This window comes from Rhinatrema bivittatum, chromosome 2 (assembly GCF_901001135.1).
Source record: "Rhinatrema bivittatum chromosome 2, aRhiBiv1.1, whole genome shotgun sequence".
NCBI classification, from domain to species: Eukaryota; Metazoa; Chordata; class Amphibia; order Gymnophiona; family Rhinatrematidae; genus Rhinatrema; species Rhinatrema bivittatum.
In genome coordinates, this window is record NC_042616.1 from 793,157,127 (window position 1) to 793,177,348 (window position 20,222).

General features: G+C 47.0%; 1 protein-coding gene across 5 annotated transcripts in view; it reads right to left on the minus strand.

Moving 5' to 3' along the window:
- TRAPPC9 (trafficking protein particle complex 9) overlaps positions 1–20,222 on the minus strand; it is a 1,860,352-nt gene that overhangs the window by 1,834,435 nt on the left and 5,695 nt on the right. For 3 of the 5 annotated variants that reach the window (XM_029592072.1, XM_029592073.1, XM_029592075.1), the window contains exons 3-4: positions 11,393–11,538; positions 2,950–3,078 (exon numbers count right to left, since the gene is read on the minus strand). In XM_029592072.1, coding sequence (XP_029447932.1) covers positions 2,950–3,078; positions 11,393–11,538 — 275 coding nt within the window. Of the gene's footprint in view, positions 1–2,949; positions 3,079–11,392; positions 11,539–17,100; positions 17,668–17,786; positions 17,879–20,222 lie in introns of those variants that run through there. The other 2 variants (XM_029592076.1, XM_029592074.1) reach the window with 2 other exon arrangements.

Genomic DNA, 20,222 nt, shown 5'->3' on the forward strand with positions numbered 1-20,222 from the left:
GAACTGGTCCCAGAACAGATCCCTGGGGGACTCCACTATTCAACTTTGTCCATTGTGAAAATTTACCATTTAGACCTACTCTCAATTATAGAAATCCAAATACACTATAATCAACTGGTTCACTTGTATCCACATTTATTTAGACCCTTAAAAAAGTAGCAGATTGATGAGGCAAGATTTCCCTTGGCTAAATCCATGTTGCCTTTGTCCCATTAAGCTATGCTATGTTTAGCAATTTTATTCTTTATGATAGATTCTATTATTTTGCCTGGGACAGACATCAGACTCACTGGTCTTTAGTTTTCTGGATCACCCCTGGATCCCTTTTTAAAAATTGGTGTTAAACTGGCAGCCCTCCAGTCTTCAGGTACCATAGACAATTTTAATGATAGTTTACAAAATTACTAATAGCAGGTCTGCAATTCCAGTTTTCAGTTCTCCGGGATGTATACCATCTGGTCCGGGTGATTTGCTACTCTTTAGTTTGTCAATTTGCCCTATTACATCTTCCAGTTACACTAAGATTTATTTCAGTGAAGACCAAAGCAAATAATTCATTTAGTCTCTGTTTGTCGTCCCTAAGTGCCCATTTTACCCCTTGATCATCTAATACTCCAACTGCCTCCCTTGCAGTTTTTCTACTTCAAATGTACCTGAAAACGTTTTTATTACGAGTTTTTGCTTCCACAGGAAGTGTCTTTTCAAATGCTCTTTGCTTTTCTTATCAATGCTTTGCTTCTACCTTGCAGTGTTTATGCTGTTTCCTGTTTTCTTCATTCAGATTCCTTTTCCATTTCTTGAAAGATGTTCTTTTAAATATTATAGCCTCGCTTAGAGAAAACTAAGGAATCTACTGGGACAAAAGCAGTCTTCTGCCAGCTACAAAAATTTCATTTTTCCCTTTTTTCTGTTATGGAATAACACTGATTTCCCCAGAATTGTTCTAAGGATGCCTTTTAGAAACTGGATAAAGACCACTATTTATAGAAAAAGTCAACTCTTCCACAGCAGAGAAATTATGAGACTGTAAGATATTAAACAAAGTGAAGGATTACCCAACTGTTTAAATAAATTCCAGTAAAGGGACTTCTCTACTTTACTTATTCACAAAACAATCAATATTACTTCTGTAACATTGGTGAATTCCTTCTTACATATTTACCACCCCTCGGGGCTGCTAATTGCAGACTCCTAGAGGTGCTATCATTGCAGTCCACACATTTAGGAAAAACTCACAAGCATGTCTTTTTAATCACAGGTCCTCTTTACTGGAATTCCCTTCCCGAGCAGCTTCATTTAACAATGTGCTCCGATCAGTTTTAAAAGCATCTGAAAATCTTCCTATCTGAGAAAGCTTTCAAAATTGAGAATCTATGCTGTCACTGGTAGTGCCTGTTGGTTTCTTCCTGGTTTCTGGCTGGGCTTGATAAGTAGGTTTTGTTTGTTTTTGATTTGTACCCTGCTACAAACAAAAAATGTGAGCGGGTTATAAACTTTGTAAATTAAACACTTATCAAGGATGTCTGTAATAGGCCTTCGATGATCTTCTACAAAGAGAATCTAAAGTTAAAAATAACCTCTAGAATTTGAACATCTCTACATGACAGAGAAAACGGGGGTAACCTGCAGGCGGCAAACCAAGGGTGCACAAACTGCACTTCTTCCAGAGAGCCAGCCCGCCCAGTGAACATAGACCAGACTTCTGAAGCAAAGCAGTCCGGTGGAAACCCAGGGAGATGCAAAACACCAAGAGAGCCAAGGAAATTAAATTGCACTCTTCAGAAGTGAAGAGATCTTTAGGAGACTTATCTGAATTTCCTTGGATTTTTGGTAAGAAAAATGGATTTCCAGTCCCTAAGTTTTTCTTATCCTGGTGGCTAAGAGATGTAGACTCCCTCCCCTGCACAGGGGCTGTGAATGCTGCATTTGATGCATCCCCTGGTTGACTCAGAGAGCAGAACATCTGACATGGGAATCAAACCCAGATTCCTCAACGGGCCAGTAAGTTGTTTCATTGCTCAATCCTGTTTAACATCTTTGAATCGAGTAATAACCAGATGTATTCATCAGAATAAAAAAAGAAAGGAGGGAAGAGGGGGAAGATGAGAACGGGACATGGAAAACCTTGTATTAAATTAGGTAAAAGCTTAGGATACTGTTTTTTGAGGAGTGTCATGTTGGGTCAGTAGCAATCTTTCCTCTAAGTTTTGATAGGCTACGTGCACTAATATTTTCTTTATGCGACTTTTCAGAAACTGAATTCAGATTTGTGCGCTACCAGCCAAATGTGCCTGAGCAAGTATAATGCAGATAACATTGGGATTCCGAAAGTATTATTTAAATTGTTTTAATGAAAATAATTCTACATCATTTAAAATAAGTGATATGCTGAAATAAATAGAAAACCTCAAATAAAAGTTTCATGCAGTGTGTGCAAGATTCATGACTTGTGCAGCGCATACACCTTAGAAGACGCAGTGGTTAGTAGCCTAATCAAGTGGTCATAATCATGTTTTTCCAGATTCAGAAGATGCCTCAAACTGAAGTAGACGAACCAGATGATGCTATTTATACAAAAAGGAGCTCTCTGTCGAAATGTTTGTTCTGTCTCCACCTACTGGATGGGAGGACAACCCACGGCCTGAGCTTCTATGGTGAAACTCTGAGAAACCTCAATTAGCATGAAGGAAGCTTTCAGGGCAGTGCACAGATTTCATGATGACTTCTTTCAACCAAAAAGAGAAAAGGGGAAAGAATTATAATTAAAAAAAAAAAAAAAGTTTCAGTGAACCAAAGCAAAAAAAAAAGAAGTCTGAATATCCATATGTGCATTCCCCCTTCACCCCACCCTCCTTAGCATGAACAAGCCCATGCCAAAAGTAACTGCTACAGTTCCTGCCCTATAAAGGCTAGAAACAACTTGTACCAGCCATCACACTTTGTGCTTACCAGGCCTGTGTCTCTTGCCTGCTTCAGCTGGAAGTGATGCACCAGAAGTCCGACGAGAGCCAAGTCTGCCCCCTGTACCTCCAGGGTAGTGATAAATAACAGAAGCAGAGCATAATCCTTCCAGCGCAGCTAGAGATTTACAAAGAAAAGTGAGAGAGATGTACACTGTGCATTCTGCTTCAGGTTTTATAGAAATCAAGGCAAATGGAGTCACTTCCGTTTTTATTATCAACTTAGTTAGGACAGTTAAGTTTATCTGTGCAAGTATAGCAAAGAGTGGTTTAATTGTTTAACTGTATCAAATTAAACTCACAGTAAAAGATGGAATAGCTTAAACTTCTATACAATGGGGAAAAAAATCTGCAATGCAGCACAGTAAGTTTCCAATACCAAGATAAACAGTATAATTACATTAAAAAAAAAACTATGCAAATAGAAAAGTTAAGAAATAATATTAAAAAATTGTCTATTTCCCTTTTTTTAAAAATTTGCAGAGCAGATTACAAATGTGGGGTAAACAATTGCCAATGATATGTTTCTGTAAGGCTCAAAATGCAGAGGCGAGCTGGAGTCTAGCAGTTACAGAACTCCAAAAGAAAAGGAAAGCAGCAAAGGAGAAATTACTACTTACTCGATAATTTCCTTTCGTCTAAGAAGGCAGGCTAATCCCCACAAGTGGGTTATGCACCTCTACCAGCAGATGGAGATGGAGTAAAAGTTGATGTCATGGATTTATAGCTCTACACCATCAGCCTGCCAATATTCTCTGGAAAAGCCAAACTGTGGGCAAACCGATTGATTGTTATTACTCATGCTTCCAACCAATAGAAAACACAGAGTACAGATCAAAGAATTAATGTTCACTAAACTGAGGGACCAGTTAAAACAATGACCAGTCCTCCAACGAATAGCAGGCACAAGACCATGCAATATCCACACCTAAAGAGCGAACCAAAGGCAAAAATAGGCAGCCAAGGGCGGGTAGGGGATTGGACCGTCTTCCTTACAGGAAAGGAAATTATCATCAGGTAAGAAGTAATTTCTCCTTTCGCACTCAGGCAGGCCAATGCCCGAGGGCCAGTTAACACTACACGCGTGAAGGCTGAGCCTTGCGGAGCCGAACATCCAAGCGGAAGGCATGGGAAGGTATGCAAGAAAGATCATATCACTGCACAGCAAATCTCACCGGGAGGCAATAATCAAGGCTCCACCCACACTAGCGCCTGAGCCCCAGTGGAATGTGCTCTAAGTTGCTTACAGAATCAAATAGGCGGCCATGATGACATGCTTTTGCCAACGGGGTATAGATGCCCACAATGCCATATCCCCTTGTTTACCTCCACCAAGGAGCAGAAACAATCAGACTTCCTGACATGTTTAGTAGCCTCCAAACACATTCTCAGATGCCGCTCGACAACCAAGGTCCACAAAAAACAATAATCATTCTCATCTCTATTCCTTCCCAGCAATAGCAGGAGAAATAGACTGAATCAAATGAAACTTCGAAACCATTTTCAACAACAGAAGGTACAGTCTGGAACTGCATCGCCCCCAGAGTCACACACAGAAAAAAAAATGTCTGTATGGAAAGTAGCTTCAAGAAGATGCTACATAGTGGTCGAAAGGCAGGAGCCTCCAAGAATCCAGAACCATATTAAGGTTCCACAAGGGCACTGGTAGCCAACATGGAAGACAAAGATTCTTAACTCTGTTCAAGAATTGACACATCTGGAGGGGAAGACCAAGGCCCTCCATTGATTTGCCCCACCTAGAAGAGGCCAGAGCTGCCTCTTGAAACTTCCAAAAATTAATGGAATTTCCACTTTAAAAGGATGATAACGCAGCACCTTATGCCAGGCCTTGAAAACACTCTAAACGCCAACATAAGCCGGAGATCTAGAAAAAAAAAAAACGTTCCAGCCTGAAGCAAGGCAGAATCACTGCAGCAGAATAGCCATGCTTCAATAACTGAAGGACAAAAATCGATCTTGTGCAGAGGACTGCCAACCAGTAGCCTCTGCAGATTGGCATACCACAGTTTCTGGGCCAAGCTAGAGCCACTAGAAACATGAGTTTAGGACTGTCTTGCAATCTTTCACATGACCCTGCCTAATAATGGCCATGGTGGGAAGGGATACAGCTCCATGCTCTACGGCCCCTCAGGAACAAGGGCATCAATATGCCAAGCTTCGAATCTCACCTGCAACTGAAGGACCTTGGAACCTTGCAACCTTGCGTTGGCTAAAGGCGCTAGCAAAGCCAGAAGGGTGAACCCAGTGTGCCACCTTGAGCGGAAAGGCCTCGGCCGACACTGCCCATATCATGAGTATATCCATTTATTCCAACACCTTTGAGCTCTCGGTTCAGTCTTGAGGAAAGACGGAAGCATTGTCCGACAGGATCCCAATCATCCGAGCCTCTAGCAGCTTGATGAATCACAAGTACGCCAATCGAACTGCACGTTTCCAATCGACAAAACTCCTTGGTGCCCCCAGGGATCCATACTACCATTCTAGTGTCTCCAAGGAAATTCCCTTCCTGAGAAGATCAGTTTGCAACCACTACTGCAAGTGGACGCTCAGCTTCAAGAGAAGCCTCACCATGTAGTTCTGTGGACCCCATCGGGAAGATGCGCTGAAGAGGTCGCATGTGCGTCCACACTCAGGGGAACCCCTCCCCCCCCCCATGGCTATCATCGAACAAGGACCTGTAAATAAAGTCACACTGCTTGGTGAATAGACCTTCCAAGGTCTGAACTGGAGCAATCAATTTCTGAATGCGTCCCCTATAGGGACAACAACAGCTGCAGCCTCTAGTATGGCCTCTTGCCCAAAAGGACGCAATGCCGACTTCTTATCTTCTGGCAAATGAGGGACCTTGATTCCCCTCATCTATATACCATCTTCTCCAACTCACTTCAAAATAAATTTAAAAAAAAAAAATCCTGAAAGGGTAACCTTGTGAGAATGGACTTAGGAACTGTATCTGCCAACCAATTTTACAACCGTCTAGCTGCTCTCAAGTCATAACCTGCATCAATTAAGAAAGCAGCCCCGGTTGCAACAACATTCCACTATTCGATCCCACTCGAATAGTGAGAGAGGCAGAGACTCACCTGAGCCATCAGGGAGCAACAAGAGGCAATTTGCAAATTCATTGCCATGGTTTCAAGGCCTGCTTCAATTCTTCTATCCTGAGCATCTTGTACAGCTGCCCCTCCTTCTACTGGAAGAATGGTCTGTGTAGGTGTTGTGTCCGTCGGTTCCCGACGCCCTCTCTCCACCCTCCTCACCTCTTTGGTGCCTCCCTCTTCGCCCGCGGGAAGATTGGCTGCCGCGGCGTTCCTCTGCCTAGGTCCTCCGGCGTCCCCGGACCGGCTCCCCACTGCTGACCGCCATGTTTCCTGGAAGCCTAGGGGCGCACGCGCGGCCCCCAACTGAAGTACCAGTGATGGCGCGAACCTCGGGGGCGTCCCCCGAAGATGACATCACCAGCGACGGATATTTAAGGTCTTAGAATTTGCTAACACAGCGAGTTAGCAAGGATAAGGAATGACAACGGATTTGGATTCGTTCTATCTACGCTACTCTGACTCCACGGACTAACCAGGGGTACCCGCTCCTCGGGGGCCTCGCTCTCTCTCTCTTACTTTGTAGATTGCAGTCTGGAACTGGTACTCGCTCCTCGAGGGCCCTTGTTCCCGGACTTCTTCGAATTCACTTCTGCCTGGAAGTCAGCACTGCCTACTACATCTGTGAGTTACCATCGCTCTTCTCAGAGCTGTCTCTGGAACCAGGTACTCGCTCCTTGAGGGCCTATACATTCCAGCTCCTGGGCTTCTATGAGACATTGTGTGAGTCTTACAATCAGGTTCGATACATGAACTTTGCTTACCCTATATTTCAGTTTCTCTACAGCTCAGCCTCCAGGGAACGCTATTCCAGCTTCTGAGGGACTACAGCCCAGCCGGGCATTCCAGCTCACTACTGCCACCTCTGGTGGTTCAGTATACTGTCTAATAAAAGAACTAGTGTGTGTCTGTCTCCATACTCTGAGCCTGACCGGTGGTCCCTCATGGAGTCTTCCCCGGGGGCGTGGTCATCTGCCACTTGTCCAAGGATCCACCCACAACTTTCCTAAATACTACAGATTGCTAACTCCTGTCTGATTGCTCCTCCCATCAGATAGCAATCTGTAATGAAACCGCTAACTCCTCACGGAGAACACATCAGTAGGCACAGGACACACCAGCACATCCATCTTTGGCAAATGTAACTGTTTACTTCACCCCGTTTCCAAAGGGTGCAGTCAGCCAAAGCGTGTCCCCCTTTAAGTTTTACTTCTGGAGCATCCTATACAAGTACAATCAGCTCTTGAACTGCATCCAGGAGGGGAAACAAACAAAATATGTACGTAGGATGACCAAAAAGGGATCAGTCTTTTGCGCACCCGTAGAGTCACCTCCTAGTCATACCAAGTGGCTTCAAAGTCTGAGATAAACTCAGTAACATCAGCATAAAACAGAGCAGAGTTCCATATGGTTCCAAATCCAGAGGGATTTCCCCTCCAGCCAGTGGGGAAAAACCCAAATCGTCTCAAGAACCATCTGTATCCACATCCGCCTGCATACCATCAGACACTCCTGTACCATGGTGCTTGCACATGGTAACAACCACTGGGAATGTGACCCTGCGTTGAAAGTATCGCCATCTCCACTGGGCGCTCCTGCAGAAATAACTGTAGTCCCTGGAAAATCCAACTCAGAAAAAGGAGGATGGGCCTAATCCAGGCCCTACAGGCTTTAATCCGATGTCCTCAGATCGAACATTTCCTGAAGACGATTCCATGCTAGGGTCAACTGAAGAAGGGGACACCCGCAATGAGTTGCCTTCAGCTCCAGTCCCCCCTGGCCGAGGAGACGGCCTAGCAGCTAGGCAGCACTGGCATTAACTTGCAGAAATCCTTGGCTGTAATGCCCTTATATGGCAAGCAGCAGAGATCGCTAGGCGCTTAAGACTTTTGTCAACGGCATCATAATGCCTCACTTCACACTTGTGCGCCCAAATAAAAGATGCATTCAAGCACAGTCACAGCACACTCGCGCTCGAGTAGGCGCCCAGTACGCGCTCAAGTAGGAACTCAACGCACTCTCAAGTCAGTGTGCACTCAGGTAGGCGATGAATATGAGCTCAAATCATCACTCAGTACGTGTTCAATTAGATGCTCCGTACATGCTCAGGTAGGCAATCAGCGTGCGCCCAAGTAGGCACTCGGGGCGCACTGAGGTAGGTACTTAATAAGTGCTCAGCGCTTTCAGATAGTCGCTCAGTGCATGCTTACATCGGAGCACTAAAATATAGGTCACAAATATATGCTGTGACCTTGTGCGCACCAATAGGCGTGCATCTTTGTCACCACACTGCCACGGCCTATCGCACATCTCGAAAAATCAAGCCCGGGAGCAGGGCCTAGTCAGAGGCTGCTCAACCCGCCGAGCCTACACCACCACAGCAGTTCACTGAACTCCCCAGAGAAGTGAGAGGAAGGAAGGGAAGAACACTGACCACTCACGCCAAGGTAAGAAAGAGATAGGGGAATTAAACCTCCCTACTCTCTGCCTTCTGTTCTTCTCATTTATTTTAAAATTTTTATTTTTATTTTTTTTGTACCTGAGCTCAGCCAATCTTGGCTGAGAGTACGACCAGGTTTCCAGCTACAGGGGGGAGAGGGCGAAAGCTTTCACCACCCAGCCTCCCTCGTTCATCAATTGCATCATTGGTTTGCAAATACGACTGGGTCTCCGGTTACGGTGGGGGGGGGGGGGGGGGGGACCGCTTCACCTTTTTTTTTTTTTTTTTTTTTTTAAACACTACAGGCAATCCCCGATAGGGAAATGAAAGTCCATCATCTGCTGCGGATGGAGAGTAATGGTGGGCTGTTGTCGGGGCAAAGCTATATATCTATAATGTCAGCTTTTACTCCATCTAATGGTAGAGGTGCACAGCCCACTTGTGGGGACTGGCCTGCCTGAGTGCAGAGGAAGATACAAGTTCAAAAAGCTCAGCCTCTGAACGTCACAAAGTCGGTATAACCCTATGCCAGAGTTGACCCAAACCTAATTGGGTCACAGCACTGACAGTATCGATCAAAGGTTTCATAAAGGCCAGGCACCAGCAGAGACGAACGCTCATGTGTTTCTGAACTATTAACAAATGTAATGTGCTTAACGTCACTCACGACCCATGCTGCTTTGCCAGTGGCTGCCAGGGCGTGCTCTTTGTGAAAAGCACACATAAAGCAAACTCTTTGAAAGTTTCATGACTTCAGACACCTCACACCTTGAAACAAGCACGCAGTCCGAAGGGCAACAAAACTAAAATTTCTCCATACCTCTGGACAGTAAGGCCCAATGGAGGCAGTGAGCCAGATGGCCCCAGAAAACGCAACCACACAGCTCCACAGGGGCAAAAAGAAGTCTGGCAGCCAGCAGTGACAGAAGTGTGGGAACAGTGGGGAATATCCGCCAGTGGATGGAACCTGGTGTCAGCTAGTTAAATTGTACGGTGTTTTGGGATACTGTGCTGGCCCTATAGCACAAGCAGCCACGGAGTGAAGGGGAAGGCAGGAAGTGCTTCTCTGAAGCAGTGCTGCTCTTGCCACCTCTCGGCAGGAAATGTGTTATGGCACAAAGGGTTTGCATAGCAGCCAATATTACACAAGAATAACAACATTATACAGCACTGAATTAAAATGTACTTTCTTTTTTTTCGAATCTGTGCGCCTTGATATAGATTTTTTTCTTCTCCATATATATATTTAGTCTCCTCACTATAAGTTTATTTCATTCTCATTTTGTACAATCTTTTTTTCTTCAAGTCTCCTCTCTATCCTTTTCTTTTCCTCTCTCTCCTTCCTTCAACCAGTCTTCATCACTCTGCAAGCTCTTTTCCCTACAGCCACCTCTCCACCTCCATGGTTGAGACCAGCCAGCTGGATGCTGGCCTGTGTCCTCCAGAGACCCAGATGGTAAACCACAGCTGCTGCTCCTCCCATCTACAGAGTTCCCTCTACAGTCCTTTCCTTCTGTAATAATACATATCAATCAGTGCTATCCAAGGACATCTGCCTGCCCCCCAGAAGTCATGCTCACCACTTTGGCCCTGCTCCTAACAATTCCCCTTCCCCCTCCAGAGACCCCATGGCCACTCAGTCCTGCTCCCGCTGGAGGCCTTTGCTGCTTCAAGCAATAGCCACACCAGCACGGAGGACGTGCATCCCTAACAATCAGGCCGATTCAGTAAACCGCACCGGAGCCCCGGCGCTCCGAGGCGAGCGCCCGGGCCACTCTCCTGGGCGCGCAATTCTGTATGCAAATGAGGGCCCGCGGTACAAAGGAGGCGCTAAGGGTACCAGCGCGTCCCTAGCGCCTCTGTATTGGCAGAAGCGGCAGCTGTCAGCAGGTTTGACAGCTGATGCTTAATTTTACCGGTGTCGGCTGTCCAACCCGCTGACAGCCACGGGTTCGGAACCCGGACGCCGGCAAAATTGAGCGTCCGTCTTCCAACCCACGGGCAGATTTTTAAGATTTTTTATTTTTATTTTTTTTTGGGACTCTGACTTAATATCGCTATGATATTAAGTCGGAGGGTGTACAGAAAGGCAGTTTTTTCTGCTTTTCTGTACATTTTCCCGGTGCCAGTCAAAATTACCGCCTGCCTTTGGGCAGGCGTTAATTTCTGAGAGTAAAACATGTGGCTCGGCTGCACATTTTATTTTCTGTATCAAACGGGTCTAACCAATAGGCTCATCATCATGCATTTGCATGTTGAGCGCACTATTAGTTTCAGGGGGTTGGACACGTGTTTTCCACGTGCTATTACCCCTTACTGTATAAGGGGTAAAAATATCACGTCGAAAACGCTCGTCCAAATGGGAGCTAACTGTGCACTTGGCCTGAGCACACCGTACTGAATCGGCCTTAATGTGATTCCAGCCAGATAATGCCTTGCAAGCATGAGCTTTGCTTGTTCCCCAGTTATCAGTAAGAGGGCCCATAACCAACAGGTTACAGGAAGAGAAGGGAGCAGAGGCGCTTTGGAGAAGGGCTTCCTGCCTGCTCATCCAGTCCGAAATACCAGTGCAGGACCGGTAAGTCACTCATCAGTTCGCAATTCCTGGTCTCCAGTGCCGAGTTGGCAACCGGAAGTTTCACACCCCAATTTATCATAAGAATTGCCAACAATATTGATGCTTCTGCCAGCTTCCCTGTGGAAGCTCTAAAATGGTGCAACCACCAGAAATATACTGCCAGGCCATCCACCCTAGAGACGAATGGAAGCATCTTTCTTAAACCGCTCTCTTTGTGGAGGCTTAGCTGAGAGTTGCTACAGAAATCTAAACTATCAGAAGTGAACATTCTAGAAGAATTCTGGCTGCAGCCTACCTCCAAGCCACAAGAAGTCATTCACAGAGCGCAACAGCTCCACAGACATGTGGTAATGCACCAGCGAATCCTGCAGCATCCCCGCCTGCAGGCACAGATCACCAACATGCTTCCTCATGCGACCCTGGCACCTCTTCTTGTAATGCCTGTAGAGGAATGCAGAAAACCCAATATTAAAATCAGTCTGTCTCTCACGAGCTGGCAAGATGCAATAACCCCAACTGACTATGCATTTCCTGGTGCATGAGTGCTCAAAAGTAATGCCGAGTTGCCCTTTACCCTACCAGGCTTAGAAGTACATGCATGCAATCATGAACCAGTGAGGAACAGGCACAAAACAGAAGAAGCCTTTTTACTTGTTCTATATGCAGCTGGTAAAGAGGATTTCTAGGAAAACCACACTGTCAAAAACTGATGGCCTGCTCTCGGTGTCATTCTAGCCAACTGCAACTTAGCCTGATGTTCCAGCAGATTATTACAGCACTTTACTGCCAATGGATCAGTTCTATTCCCATTAAACATGCAGAGGAAAGGCAAGGAAGATCAGTCACTTACAGGAAACCACTGAGAAATGGAAGGAAAAGGATCAGGCTGGACATTCACGAGTCAGTTCTCAAAGACTGCTTCGCTCTTCCCTTAGGTAACCAAGTTTAGGTAAACCTTCAGCAGAACTTGGGCACCTACCCTTTTCACTTAAACATTCTCCAAATGTTTGGCCTGCAAGTCATTTGCCTTGATTTAGGATTCTAAGGGCCAGATACATTAAGGCTTTTCTCCTATTTTGTGTCCAAGGGAAAAAACCTTAGTGAATCAGGTACTGTGTTTGGTATCTAGTGCTGAAGATCAGCACTGGCTGCTTTTTCCCCACCCTAACTCCATCCCCACAGCCGCCCAGTTTTTGGCACCTAATTTTAGGAACTCAGCCCCAACCAAGTCTCAAACCCGCCTACATGCTTTGAAAACTGACCCCTTACTGTAGATTTTAGCTCACATAATTTAGGACTAAGGAAATTAGCAGATAAAGCTCAGCAACTGAAACTTCATACAAGGCAAAAAAAATAAAAGCATCAATCGCAGAGAGAAAAAAAAATATGTAACACAAAAACATCCAGGGGGAGAGAGCAAGAGAATGATCAACTGAAAGTGACGCTGGGTCACGAGGACGACCCTGCTCCAGGCCACCACAAGCCCCAGTGGAGACACAGTAACCACAGACTGGACAGAGAGAAAGGCGGCAAATCTCATGAAACAGTAACTGAAAAAGCAGTAGTACTAACCCAAAAATAAAACCTGACACAAGCTGAAGTTAAAAACAAGAGAGACTCCATTTTCTCTCTCTCGACACATAGGCCATCGCGATATTATTTTTGCACGCTGGTCGGACAGAATACCAGGAAAGAAGGTGGGCTCGTACACTGATCTGGGTCAGAACCATTGCACACAAAACAGACATCACACCGCTACGTGTGAAGCAGGAAAAGACTGAGGCAAGGACTCGGAGAAGGAGACTGGGGAGGGAACCACAATAAAAAGGTGAACATCTTTCATTCCAAAACCACTAAAAAAGAAGGTTTGTGTGGGAACAGCCACAAACTGGAAACCTTTCCCTATGCCATTCCCGACAAGTACCGGGGGGGGGGGGGGGGGGGGGGGGGAAGACAGCAAAGAAAGTTGCAACACTCCAACTCCCAGAATCACAATACTGAATATTATACTGGAGGGGAAAAGGGAGGCAGCAAGCCAAGGTTAACTGTGAAGAGTTAACACAAGCATAGCCTACCTTGTCAGACCCAATACACTTAACAGGCAGAACCATAGAAAGAGAAACAAGAAAGAAAAAAAAAAAAAAAAGGTACAGGGCATTAGAAGAGAAAGAGCACCTGAACTTAATCCACTTTGAAGTGCAGAAAGGCAGAATGTAAGTTAAAATAAGTAAATAAGGGCCCAAGAGACATGGTAAATAACTTCAAACGTATTCATGTACTTTTTCAGGTCAATCACTTTTTAGATATGAGCTCTGCATGTACATGATCCCTGAATGAATCAGCATGTTGTGCGGCTAAAAAAACTGCAGAGATCCAAATTGGCCCCTTGGAAATTTACTTTACAGCGTGAAAAGTCAATACAATGGGAAACCAATCCCAGTTCACCATAGAAAAGCCCAATCTACTTCAGCAACACCATGGTATTGCTGGTTCCATTTTTAGCCTATGTTCTGAAATCACCGTGTGGGTCCCACAATCAACGCCTGCATTTCGTGACCCAGCGCACATCGTTCCACACATTCCAGAGACTTAGAGCTCCATTAGTTCTGCGTGGAACTTCTGTGGCAGACACTAAAATAGTTCTGAGATACCTTCCCTTGGACTGACTTTTCAGGTTTGCTTTACACAGTGTAAATAGCAGATCTGTCCATGCTGGCCATCTGTAAATATTTTAGGGGCAGCAATCTTACCTAGGTTCATCAGATACCAACTCATCCATTTCTGGTTTCTACAGCTTCCACTTTAGGTTTTAATCCTAGCTGTCCTTTAGGTCTTGTTCTAATAGCATAAGAAAATTATTCCTTACCTGCTAATTTTCATTCCTGTAGTACCATTGATCAGTCCAGACCGTGGGTTGTTTCCCCCTTCCAGCAGATGGCGTCAGAGCAAAAGCTGAGAAGGCGAACCCTTATTAGTAAGGGTGCCCTCTTTGTCCCCTCAGTATTAAGTATATCCAAGCAAGAAGTAACAAACAGTGTGGATGGAACTGAGAATAACTTGAACTGCAAATGGAACAAACCACCAAACGCATAGTAACGTACACAACCAACTAACGAAGAACTTGCAGAAGAAACCCCCCTAGTCAGACCACCCACTGGGTATAACTAGAAAAAAACCAGTAGACAGACGAGCTGTATGAAGCTTTCCCAAAAAAAAACCCAAAATTCCAAGGGAGGGTGTCTGGACTGATCCATGGTACTACAGGAACGAAAATTAACAGGTAAGGAATAAATTTTCTTTTCCATGTTCATACCAGGATCAGTACAGACCGTGGGATGTACCAAAGCTCCCCTAAGTAGGGTGGGTCCCTGAAAGCACAGCTCGGATGACCTGAGCCCCAAAGGAACCAACTTCCGGAGTTGGAAGATTCAAACGATAATGTCGAGCAAAGGTATGCAGTGACTTCCAAGTCGCCGCTCTGCAAATCTCCTGCGGTGACACCGCCTGGACCTCTGCCCAGGAAGCTACTTGGGCTCGAAGAGAATGGGCCTTAATGCCCACCGGAGGCTGTTGGCCTGCACCAAGGTATGCGACCGATATTGCTTCCTTCAGCCAGAGGGCAATGAAGATCTTCAAAGCCTTGTGACCCTTCCTGGGACCACACCAGAGGACAAATAAATGGTCCGATAGGCGAAACTCATTAGTAACTTCCAGATAGCGCAAGAGCGCACGTTTGACATCAAGCCGCCACAGTTGAGGAGAATCCTCATCCGAAAAAGATGGAAGCGCCACCGATTGATTCAAATGAAAGACAGAGACCACCTTCAGCAAAAACGAAGGCACCATGGACAACGTGACTCCCGAATCCGTAATTCGGTAAAAGGGCTCCCTGCACGACAGGGCTTGTAGCTCCGAGATCCGACTGGCAGAACAAATAGCGCTAGATGGACCGCTCTCGTCTCCAGACGGTTTATCGGCCAGGCTGTTTGATCCGGGGTCCATTGGCCCTGTGCTGAGAGTCGTCCGCACACCGCTCCCCAGCCTGCGAGACTGGCATCCGTAGTGATGACTATCCATTGTGGGATTTCCAAGTCCACTCCCTGCAAGAGGTGATCCAGACTGAGCCACCACGAGAGGTTGGTGCTGACTAATGGAGGAATCGGTAGCGGAGCCTGAAATTCCCAGGAGATCAGTTTCCAGTGGGAAAGCAAGGCTCTTTGTAATGGCCGCATGTGTGCCAGAGCCCACGATACCACATCTATCGTGGAGGCCATGGTACCCAGAAGCTGCAGATAATCCCAGTCAGTGGGAGGCAGAAGGATCCGAAAACATCGTACCTGTGACTGAAGAGCTAGCGCTCGCTCCACTCGAAGAGAGACCTTGCCCACAGCTGTATTGAAGTGCGCCCCAAGAAGTCGAGAGACTGTGACGGGGTGAGCTGACTCTTGGCAAAATTGACCACTCAGCCCAGTGACTGAAGGAGATGCAGAGCCCTGCCGATGGCTTGCTGACAGAAGTTGCTGGACTTCGCCCAGATGAGCCGGTCGTCGAGATAAGGGTGGACCAAGATGCCTTCCTTCCGCAGAGCCACCACTACAACCACCATGATCTTGGTGAAGGTTTGAGGCGCCGTTGCAAGGCCAAAGGGCAGGGCCTGGAATTGGTAATGCTGCCCCAAGATCTTGAACCGCAGAAAGCGCTGATGGTCCTTTTGGATGGGAATAGGAAGGTAAGCCTCCATCAAATCCAACGAGGCAAGGAACTCTCCACGGCGTACCGCCGCAATCACTGACCAAAGGGACTCCATCCGGAAGTGAGGAATACGGAGAGCCCTGTTAACCATCTTGAGGTCCAAGATTGGCCGGAAGGACCCCTCCTTTTTGGGCATCACGAAGTAGATGGAATAGTGGCCACACCCGTATTCCGCTAGAGGCACTGGAATGATGGCCCAGAGGATACGGAGGCGATCGAGGGTCTGGCGGACAGCCTCCCGCTTGCTGGACGGACCACATGGGGAGAAGATAAAATGGTCCCGAAGAGGCCGAGCAAATTCTAAAGCGTAACCTGTTGTAGAATATCCAAGACCCAACGGTCCGAGGTGATCTCGGCCCACTCCCCGAGGAAGGGGAGGCGTCCCCCTATTTTGGGAGTTGAAGAGTGGACGGGCAACACCTCATTGGGAGGATTTAGAGGCTGCTCCTTGAGAAAAGGTATAGCGAGCGGGCCGGCACCCGCGAAAGGACTGCGATATAGAAGTAGGAGACTTGTGAGCCGGAGGTCTAGACTGTCGGAAACGGCACTGTCCCTGGAAGCGGGTGTGTGAGGAACTGAAGACCCTTGAGCTGCGAGGACAGTCCTCCAGCAGCTTATGCACCTTATCGTCGCCCAGCGACTTAATTAGCTGGTCCAGTTCATCCCCAAACAGTAATTTCTATTTGAAAGGAAGCGAACCCAGCTGAGTCTTAGATGAAGAGTCCACGGACCAGTTACGTAGCCAAAGGAGACGCCTTGCCGAGGCCATGGACACCATGGACCACGCTAACACCCGGAGAAGATCATATAAGGCATCTGCCCCATATGAAATAACCGCTTCCAGGCGCACCGCTTGCTGCGCCTCGTCCAAGGAAAGGTCTCGGGAACTAAGAAGTTGCTGGACCCACCTTAACCCTGCTCGCTGCATCAAGGAGCTACAGCCCGCCACTCAGACCCCAAAGCGGATACTTCAAAAACCCGCTTTAAATAAACACGAGTTTGCGGTCTTGCAGATCCCACAAGGCCAGCACCTCCCGTGACCGAGATGGTAGTCCTTTTCGTGACAGCCGTCACCGCACTCGAGGCACCTTGAATAGCTCCAGGAGTGGGTATAGCTTGTCCATGGCCCTGCTGACCCGCAGGGATGCCTTGGGGGTGTCCCATTCTTTAGTTAACAATTGCAGGAGGTTAGGATGAAATGGAAAAGTCTTCTCAGGCGGATGGAGCCCTGCCAGAACCGGATCTCCCTACCTGGAAGAGGTAGTGGGCTCCGGAGACTCCTGTGGAGGGTCTATATCTAATTCCTCCAGGACATGTGGAATGAGGTGGTCCAATTCATCCCTTTGAAAGAGCCGAAGAACCCTGGGGTCATCGCCCTCTATCTGCGGAGCTGTGTCATCCAGATCCGGGTCCACAAAGGGGTCCTGAGGAGGAGGGGCCGGCAGAGGGAGCTGAGAGACCACCCACACCCGAGAGGTTGATGGGATCCCAGCCGAACCGGGAGTGACCCTCAGCCCCCCCTGGGACTCCTCGACCCTAGGGACCTTCGGTGGGGGAGAGGGCAAAGCCGAGCCAGATAGGCACTGTGCATTAACAAAATGAAGTCCGTCGAAAAAGGCCCAGGGGGAGGAGGGGGGCAGAGCAGGAAGATCCCCCCCCCCCCCGAGGCAAATCCCCATCAGGCAAGTCCACCGGAGTAAGAATCGGGGGTGAGGGAGCCGGTGCGAGGGCCGAATCAGCATTGGAATGCACAGAGGCAACATCGGAGGAATCCAAGATGGCCACCGTTTCTGCGGACGGGAACAGGGCCGGCCCTGCAACACCCTGGAGCGATTTAGCACGCAAAACAGTGCGTCCCTCTGGCCTGGAGAAGCCCTCCCCATCAGGGAGGCACCTGGCACAAAGACCCTCCCGAGACATGCAGGAGGCCAGCTCACCGCATGCGGGGCATACCGCAGCGCACGGCATGGAGGCAAGGGAGAGAAGACCTCCGAAGGCTGCCTGCAGCTGACATCACGCTGCTTTTCCAACGAAAGCTCGACCCCGGAGAGCAGGTACACAACCAAACTCTCCCTCATTGCTTCAATCGGTTTTTGTTTTTTTAATAGAGGAATGTCATTTCTCTGATCAACGAGGGCTGCTACTGAAAGGCAGCGGATCGGCAAAATGGGGGAGAGGCTGGACCGCCAGCTTACACCCCAGGCAGCAGAAGACAAAACGCTGAAAAATCAAATACATTTACCCCAAGCCAGGTAACATGAGATAGAACAAGATACAGAGAGAGAGAGGCCAGCCCCTGACAAGAGTCCATCCTGCAAGCTCAGACCCAAGTGCCAGAGGTAACTCTCCTAAACTTCTCTTTATTATTATTTTTTTTTCCCAATATTGTTTTATTAGGAACCATCCAATCAAGGAGCAACATTAACATACAAAGACAACTGAAAATAAGGCAGAGTTCCATAATTTTTGCTTTTCCATCCGTCCCACCCCCCTCCCAACCCTCCCTCTATCCATCCCCCAACTGTAAAGATTTCTTAGTATGTCCTCCCGGTGTGTGGTACAAGGGTGAAAACTGTCACTCTCCTCCTCCAGGTACGTTTGTCGGATAAAAGTACGATGGGAATTAGGGAACATCTAATGGGGCAAGACCCCGCACTCCCTGGGAAATAGTACCATAGAAGGTATACCAAATGTCTTTGAACAACTTCTTCTTTTTCACAGAAAAGCGTTTGTAGAGAGAACCATTTTTCAATTGATAAAGTTCCAGCAGCACGGCCTTCCACATCTCGACTGTTGGGGGGAGTTCGCTCAAGCCAGCGTGCCATAATACATTTTTTCACTACTAAACAAGCCTTAGAAAAAAAGAGCACATTATCATGATTCAAATTCAAATCCCCCACCTCATTGTGTAATAAACAAAAGGAGACAGACCAGTGAATTTCAACATCAAACAGGATCGATAACCAGTGTCGTACCTCCTCCCAGAACCCTTGAATAAAAGAACATTCCCAAAGACAGTGTATAAGATTGGCACCAGCCCTGCCACATTTCAAGCATGTATCCGTGGATACTATACGCATAAGATGCGCCCTGGCAGGAGAAATAATGGTTCGGTGAAAAATACGTTGTTGTAATTCCCGATATATAACATTATTCGTCAAAGTTGGAATGGCTAAATAGCATGAAGCAAGCATACAGTCAGTAAGGTCCTCCCTGCAATCCCTAGACCATTTAATCCCCACTTTGAGATATATAGATTGCGCAATCACTGTCATATAAAATTTATATAAAGACGACAGGGTACCTTCGTTGACCTCCAGAACAGCAAACAAGGCTCAACTATTATTTTTTAAAGCCAGATCCATCCAACAAAATAGAATAAAAGCTAGAAACTTAACAACTATTCCTGTTAAGCTGAGCAGGGAACCGTAGGTGAGACCCGCATCTGCTGGAGTCAGAGGAATACTGAGGGGACACAGAGGGCGCTCTTTCTAATAAGGGTCCGCCTTTTCAGCTTTTGCTCCGACTCCATCTGCTGGAAGGGGGAAACAACCCACAGTCTGGACTGATCTTGGTACATACAGGGAACTGATTTCTTGGATTTTTCACATTTTGAACCAATCGGGACCACAACAATCATGCTGCACAGCACTCATTCCTGTGGCAGGGGCATCGGGGGAATGAACCTGCAGCCCCAGCCTTACAAGGCTAGGGGTCCCTCAGTGCAACCAAGGACCCCCCCCCCCCCTCCCCTTGCTCATCAAGAATCCAGTAGGAGATACCAAGCTAAGCAGAGCTAGAGAGATCTACCTCCAGAGGCTCCCTATTGGACTAGCATTAGGTATGTCCAAAATTGAGGGCTGGATAAAAAAAATGCCCTAGCCTGACATACCATTTGCTGGTCCATCAGTCCTCAGGAGTTTTCTCCGAGATACCACTGTTTCCCTGGGTCCTGCTCCGTTCTGGTTTCCTGCTTCCTTCCTCCCACTCAGTGATGCCTGGAGGCCACCTGAAGCCAATGACCCAGACTGCAAGGAATGGAAGCAGCTTCAAGGAGACCACCTAAGGTTTGCCCCTGCCCAGGCCTCCACAGTACCCTCTCCCTGCATTCAGTGTAGCGGGCCCTGATTTATGAGTGTAACAGCTTCAAAATAATGGCCAACCATGATATCACCCTAATCCAAATAAACCAATAGCAATATGCAAAACATTCAATACTACTCTCCAAAAAAAACTCACCTAAATAAATATCCAAAGAAGCATTGTTCTAAAAATTTCTACTTTAAATTTAAGGGTGCTCATTATTACACGTGTGCCCAATTCAATAGTGCCATGTTATTTCTTCATTAAAGCGCTTACAGTGCTCCTGCATT